Below are 7,559 nucleotides of genomic sequence, written 5' to 3' on the forward strand. Positions count from 1 at the left end.
AGACCTGGCTTTGGCTTGTAGCCCTATAATTATTATTAATTTTAGAAATTGTTATGCTAACATTTTATTTCTCGATATTTTTTATCTGTAAATAATTTCTCGATAATTTTTTTGCTATTGCAATAAGTTAAATTAAAATTTTTAAATTAAAAACTGTAATTATTCTTTTCATATTAATAGAATGTTGTGCTAACTTTTATACAGACGTAAACGTAATCTTGAAATATACGGTATAATCCTGGATTTTATGTATCGATTTGACGTACCGATCGAGCAAGCAACCACTGATCGTCGCCTGATTCCCATCTCAACCACGACGGCGCTGGCTTCCTACTTGCTTCCAATGAAGTGAAGCCGCGTGTTCCCACGCGATCGCGTTGGTGTCAGTCTGTCAGTTTGCGAACGGCGTCAGCGTTGACAAGCGTGAGTTGCGAGCGTTTTATACATCGTCGTTGTCTTATGCGACGGCAGGCATGGCCAGCGCCTCGACGTTCTGTCTGCTGCTGGTCGCCGCACTAGCCGACTCCGTTTTTTCCACGCAACGCACAGTGAGTATAAGTTAGCTCCGGATTCCCGGATTCGTCCGCCCGGAGGCTATAGGACTGATTAGCTGCGCGATCAGCCGTACAACGCGTCATGTCATCCACGAGACAGCGTTGCGCCTCACCAAAACGAACGAATCGCGTGCATGTTGTGATTCATCGACTTTCAAACCTTTGGTCTGGCGTTTGTGTGGACCGCATAATAATACTCGCTTCTACCAACATAGATTAACTTCCATCTCGATTCGACTTATTTTTTATCTTTTTCTAATTCTTAGAACTATAAAAAGATAGTGTTAGTTGAACCGAGATTAAAATTAAATTAATAAATAAATGCATTGATATAGAAACGAGGATAGGACTTATTTTTTTTTTTCCGAAGGAAGTTCTGAACTGGTGCAATAAGTTGGAGTAAAACAAACTATGGGAGCTTTCCAGCAAGAGACACAATAATTGGCACAAGAGTCATCCTGTCCTTGTTCGATAATCAGTAAGAAACAAAGACAGAATGACTCTCGTGTCGATTTGTCTCCGCTGGAAAGCTCACTGTATTTGTTTCATTCCAACTCATTTCGCCAGTGTATATCAGTTCAGAATATTCTTTGAAAAAGAACTGCAGTCTTACAGACAAAGGATGTTTGGGAGGTGTGTTGTGTCAACTTGCATCCACGAGGTGTCCCCCTCCACCTCCCCCCCCCCCCGCCCCCTTCCCGCCACGGCTATCGAGTGCGCTCCGAAATCTCGACTTATCGTGATATTTCTTTTGTCACGCCAAACAGGTGGATTTATTGATAAATTGGCTGTACACTTATACGTATTAACGGCTGATCGGATAAGTGCATCGGATGACGCGACCTAGATTGCTCGAGATCGAAGGGCACGGTCGATCGTGAGTCGCGCGATCGGCGCGTCAAATATAAATAAACGCGCGAGCGTTCGGGACGATTAATCGCCCGTGGACGTGAATCAGCGTCATGTTTTTCATTCAACTTGAGTTTCAAATTTCGGTTGCGTGCGCAAGTAATATGACACAATAAATTCGGTCAGTTTAGAGCTTCGACAGTTTGATAATAAAAAATATAATCACAAAATTTGTATAATATAAAAGATATATATATAAAAGTAATGTAATATTTTAAGTAAATAAATGTTATCATATTGATAATGGAACTTTATACTTTTTACATTGAGAAAAAATGGTTCATTTGGCTAAATTAATTGCTTATTGACTATTAATTTATTGTTTATTTGACTAAATTAATTTAGTTGTCTTTATTTCTTTCGTTGGAGCAAGTATTTAAGTCAAATATAATATATACATTCTTCATCGACAGAATTAGAGACAAATTAAATTAATTTAGTCAAATAAACAATTTTTTTCTCAGAGTGTATTTGTTTTTTAATTAATTTATTTTTATTTTTCTGTGTTTTATTTTTTATCAAATGATTATATATTCCGATATCTGCGATAATAATCTTATGGATGTGTGCAGTGTGACGTTAAAAAAAGCGAGTTTGTTAATTGTAAGCAACGTCGTAGCGTAAATTGCTTTTAATGTTTTAAGACATTCAGAGGAATTGTCCGATACGATTGCACTTTCTATACAGGCCTAGTATCTTAAATTTATAACGAACTGGATTATCGATCCTAGGTGTGAATTAGTAAATAAGTGTAAAAGCCAACTCTAGTCTAGATATAACGCGTTTGAAAATGGAGCAAAGAAATCTATCGCGTGTTTATTTTATCTATTCCGTTCTGTCGATGCGACGTGTGTTGGGAATGTAATTTATATCTTAAAACGTATAAGAGTGATATTTTTACACATTTATAATTTTGGCGTGACATATAGAAAGAACGGTTTTCCTAAGTATCTAAACATTTAGCTAAATCTATAAGTATTTTGGTTGTGAATTATCAAAATAATTATGTAGGATGTTCAAATATAATAATAATATTACAAAAAATTTTGACATTCTAACAATCAATTTGAATACTCTACGTAATTATTTAAAAAATTAGACGAGGGCTAATCAGAATTAGCGAGGTAATTGAAGCGCTAATTAATTTGCGTAAAAATATTTTTAATTCATATTATATGATTGAATGTTTCAACCAAGTAAAATAATTATCGACTCCGCTTTGACTGAGTCCAATAAAATTATTTTCAAATCTGTATTTAGCTAAATTTTTAGATACTTCAGCAAAGTTCTTTCCGTAGCAGAATTTCAGATTTTCCTTCCAACAAAGTCGTGGAGAAAGTGTTGCGACAGAATAACCGAGTGTATCGCGTGTACTTTCGCGAACTCCTTTCAGACTGAAAAAAAAGAGATAGGAGGGAAACGTGCGTAACTTTCGTCACTTCACGGTTCGCAGATACGAGCCTGCAGGCCGCGCATTAGCGTAACGGTGCAACGCCGTTTCGTGCGATAATAATCGACGGGGGACTCGGCTAGAAACGGCAAGGCCGCCTGCTGTACAATCCGTCACTGATCTAGGCCATCCGTCCGTTAATACGACGTCGTTTAATTTGCAACGTTGCATAAAACGCCCGCTTTATCCTGCCTTAGCTGCGGTCGTGGGTGAACCTGGGCTGCGATGAGCGGTGCCGCCAGCGAAACGTAACGACACTCTACTTGAGAGCCGATGGCCCCAACGACACGTTGCATTACCTATGGGATTTCTTTGGCACCCCATCTGTGCTGCTGGCGGTCACGCCACCCTCTGCCTATCTCAACATCACCTGGAATGACTATCTCGCCAGAAGGGAGAACTCGGTTGTCTTCTCGGAGAAACCCTCTTATTCCTTCGGGGTGATAATAAACAAGGTAACGAATTTAAACAATTGTATAAATGTGATGATTCTGAGAGGAGATCTGATAATGGATAAATTTAAAAAAATTGAATGTAAAAAGAGCCAATGCAGATATTTATGCATAATTTAAATTTATTACAGTTAGCGATTACATCGACAATATTGCATAATTTATTCATTATCAAATGAATAAGATAATTTCTCGAAAATTCTTTTAATGGGTAGTTGATCGTGAGTTTATTGAACCGATAATCGACGATCTAATTTATCTCATTTCGTTAGCAGGATTAATTATTGTAAAACGGTTTTAAGAGACGGACGAGGGAAATTGAAAAAATTATCTTTTATCTTTACTCGTTTCTATATATATATATATATATATCGATATAGTTTAATTTTCAAAAGAAATAAGCAAAGAAGGCCATATTCAGGCCTTTGTGTTTAATAATATTTTATGTAATTTTTACAATTTTCAGTTCAAGCAAACTGTACGCTGATTATTTATCGACCTTGAAACAAAGTCCTAATACATATTTGTATTGAACAGTTTTCAATTGAATGTCTTATTATTGTTTAAATTTAAGAATAGAACTATAGTTTAACTTACTTTTTATCTCTTTCTAGTTTTAAAAGTTAGAAATAGATAAAGAGTAAGTTAAACCGAAATTAAAGTTGATTCATTGAGAAATGAATGTAAATCTTGAAATTATCAATTATATTGCTAATTCTTCCAAGATGCTTATCATTAAGCGAGTAGCAAAATGTAGGCAGAAACGAGCGCTCAATTTTAATATGCTAATAAAATTTTGCTAATAGATGCATCGTTTCAACAAAATTGTAAAATTCAACAAAAATTTAACAAAAAATGTAAAAATGCAATAACATAGATACATATACACTGAAAAAATATACTAAATTTTAATAAATATATGTTTGAATAGTATTAACTAAATATTTATTTATTTGATACAAAACCATTAATTTAAATTAACAATTATTTTTTAGTAGACATTTATTTATTGTAAAAGTTTAATTAATGCTAATGAAAAAAATATGTATTAAGATTTAATAAATTTTTCTCTGTGCACGCGTATAGGAATATAAAACAGCATATAAAAATACAATATTACTCTAATTATGACTTGCTCGAATTTACTTCCATCAAACGCGGACGTAAATCCGAGTGAGTGACACAAATCTACTCATCACATTCCCTTATTACCGACTACAGAGAATACATCCGCGATTTCTTAATTAAACCTTCGCACTTCACAATGTCTCCACTTCGTAGAGCCTCTCTTCGAGCCGAGTGTCTTCTACTTGAAAAGAGAATACGTTCGTATCTACATACGTAATATGTAGATACAAGCATATTCTCTTACATAAATTACATACGTTACGATCTCGTTATACTGGAGCATATTTTAACAGCAAAATAATATGAATATTTTATGTAATACCTTATGTAAACATCTAATAATTTACAGCTTATTGCATCATCAGAACATTAAATTTCTCGCTCAATAAATACCGTGCGATATTGAGTGCAGGATTAATTTTTTGTAAAACGTATAATTAACGATTGACGGTTAGTGTATATTGTACACTTATTTAGTTGACGGAATTATTAAATAGTCGCGTACAAAGCGACTAGAATTACTCACAGCAGTGAGCAAACAGATTTTCGCGCCGTATATCGATCAGCTGCATTTGACAGGAATTTCGGGAACACGTCAGTATCGACAACATTGCGGTTTAATTTAGTTAATTTTATTGCGCGCTAATAATGCCAGAGAAATTGTGACTGTATTTATGTAGATTCAATCGCGTAGCAAAAACTACCATCGATGACCTGATTTCGTCATCTGTTATGATTCCTTAGCGTTTATATATAGCAAGTTGAATAATACTAAATATATTATGTTACAGATTATCGAATTCAACGACGTAAATGACACGGCACTGATTGACACTGCCGACGTCACTAATACGAACGTTTTGCATTCCGAGTATTTCAACTGGCGGCTCGTGTCCCTATTGCAAAATAGCGAATTCGTCTATCTGGATATGGAGGGTAACTCTTATCACGATACAGCTAAGAATATCAGCAGATACGGGAGTATAAAGCTTTCGGTAAAGTATTTTGCAGCATTGAAGAAAAAGTATCGGTAGTACATAGAGACGCATATGAAAATAATTTCAACGGCTCAGTTAAGTGAGAACCAACTTCATTTAGAGCCTATACTGAACATACAAGGTGTCTCAGATTTCAATTAATAGCAGATTAATGAGAGGAAAATCCTAATTCCAAAATGTCGAGGCTACAATAGTTTTTAAATGAAAAGGATTTAAAGTAGCTAGTGAAATATCCAAAATTCGTACGCTCAAACATGACATAATAGTGAGCATCAGTTCTATTCTCTTCTATTCTTCTGGACACTTTTACTACTGTGTAATATGCTGTGCCTGAACGCGCAAATTTTGGATAATTTAATTGGCTAATTTTAAATCTTTCTCATTTAAAAACTATTGTAGCTTTTGGTATTAAGATTTTCATCTCGAAATGATCTCAGAAATCTGCTATTGAAGGGTGTTCGTGAAGTTTGAGACACCCTATGCATACGTGGGTTTTTTAGTCCTCTGTGATATACGTGGTACACCTTTCTCTAAAATCTCTCTCGTTCGCTTGTCAGCTCCGAGGATTCTGCACTGTTGACCATTCAGACATGGTGCCACATATGTTACACACGGAGAATTCTACGCAAGTGGACATCATCCTCGACCACATCCAGACTAACCAGACTTTTGCCCATAGCAGATTTGCTATTGAATTGCTCGCGGTCGGCGGTGGCGATCCCGAGATACTGATGTTCGTTGATCCGAAAAAGAGTCTGGACGATGAGCATACTCCGGGTATATTCGAGGTAACAATCTATTATTCTTGTCTATCTCATCGCTTTTGATTGAAAATATTATCTTAACCTATCTTCTAATGCTTTTCTTCAGGTTGTTGAAGTTAGAACGCCACCCTACAGAGAACAGGACGGCGCGCTGAATGCTGGATCGTATTTACAATGGCGGCCGGTGTCATACATTAGCGCGTCGCGCGATGTAACCAGTTCCACGGAGACAGTCCAGTATCCACCGAAACAAGTGTTCAATTATACAAGTATTAAAAATTCAATGCTCTACTGTTATTATGGAGAAACTGCGGATCTTCTATTACAAAAGATAATGGTTTCCTTGGGCTCAAAAGGAGATGGTTTTTACAAGAAGACGAATTACTTGACGTGGTGAGTCGTCAGTTACAAGACTGTTATTAAATCTCGTATTTTATTTAAAAAATTTAATAACGAGTTGTAATTCTCTATAATCTCTTGAATTAATAAAATGTTGCATTTTAAATTTTGCAGGACTTTCATGATTGGATACGGCACACCACCCGAGGAGAGATTCTCTTCTCTAGTCATTATGATTATTTCGATTGGCCTCGGCCTCCCTTTGCTCATTATGGTCATCACTGGCCTGTATCTCTGTATTCGCAGAATGCCGAAACGACATGGCAACGCTTATTTAAATCGATGAACTCGCCGCTCGTGTGCCATGTGGTTTATTCGTATGTTGCGTGTACGTTTAGGTACATCGCTACTACACAACCTATTGTTCTTCACAAAGAGATATTCCTATATTTATACAACACATATATTTTTACACGAACTAGTAGCTCGGATCTGATATCAGTGTGATAAGTGTGAGTGATAATTCGTTCTCTTATAATGTATTAGCGCTTAGCGAAATGTTAAAATACTCCTCTAGTTCTCTGTTTTAATATTTTAAGAGGATATATTATTTGTTGATACTTGATAAAAAAAGAGAATAGGAGCATCACATTTATTTCTAAATATGCTATGAGAGAATGATATGTTAATTTGTGCAACGAATGAATGAACTTTTCTAGGTAATTTGTAATTGAACGCTGATTGTATGCACGAGATTTACGAAATATACATATCATACAATAAGTTGTACTACATTTTGTAATAATTTTCTTTATGATATTCGTACCCTATGTTTGATATTAAAATATTAAACATACTATGATGATATATCTCACTGTACTTTCTGTGTATTCACATATTTTTATATTTTTTGCAAATATACGAAAACTGTATGCATTTATTTTAATTCATGTCTTAACTTCTAA

At 35.4% G+C, this 7,559-nt stretch overlaps 1 protein-coding gene across 1 annotated transcript; it reads left to right on the forward strand.

Annotated features, from left to right (window-relative positions):
- The first annotated feature begins 355 nt into the window (after nt 1–355).
- On the forward strand, nt 356–7,378 carry LOC108728318 (glycosylated lysosomal membrane protein). The gene is made up of 6 exons (XM_018456810.1): nt 356–548; nt 3,111–3,368; nt 5,285–5,488; nt 6,049–6,279; nt 6,362–6,648; nt 6,769–7,378. The coding sequence occupies exons 1-6, from the start codon at nt 474–476 to the stop codon at nt 6,938–6,940; spliced, it is 1,227 nt and encodes a 408-aa protein (XP_018312312.1). The 5' UTR covers nt 356–473; the 3' UTR covers nt 6,941–7,378.
- The last annotated feature ends 181 nt before the right edge of the window (nt 7,379–7,559 follow it).

Source organism: Mycetomoellerius zeteki, unplaced genomic scaffold, assembly GCF_001594055.1.
Source record: "Mycetomoellerius zeteki isolate Tzet28-1 unplaced genomic scaffold, Tzet1.0 scaffold61, whole genome shotgun sequence".
Taxonomy (NCBI): domain Eukaryota; kingdom Metazoa; phylum Arthropoda; class Insecta; order Hymenoptera; family Formicidae; genus Mycetomoellerius; species Mycetomoellerius zeteki.

Coding starts and splice junctions, on each gene's coding strand:
- LOC108728318 (XM_018456810.1), top strand. CDS start 474: ATGGCCAGCGCCTCGACGTTCTGTCTGCTGCTGGTCGCCGCACTAGCC. Junction 549..3,110: donor TTTTTTCCACGCAACGCACA/GTGAGTATAAGT, acceptor ATCCTGCCTTAG/CTGCGGTCGTGGGTGAACCT. Junction 6,280..6,361: donor ATACTCCGGGTATATTCGAG/GTAACAATCTAT, acceptor GCTTTTCTTCAG/GTTGTTGAAGTTAGAACGCC.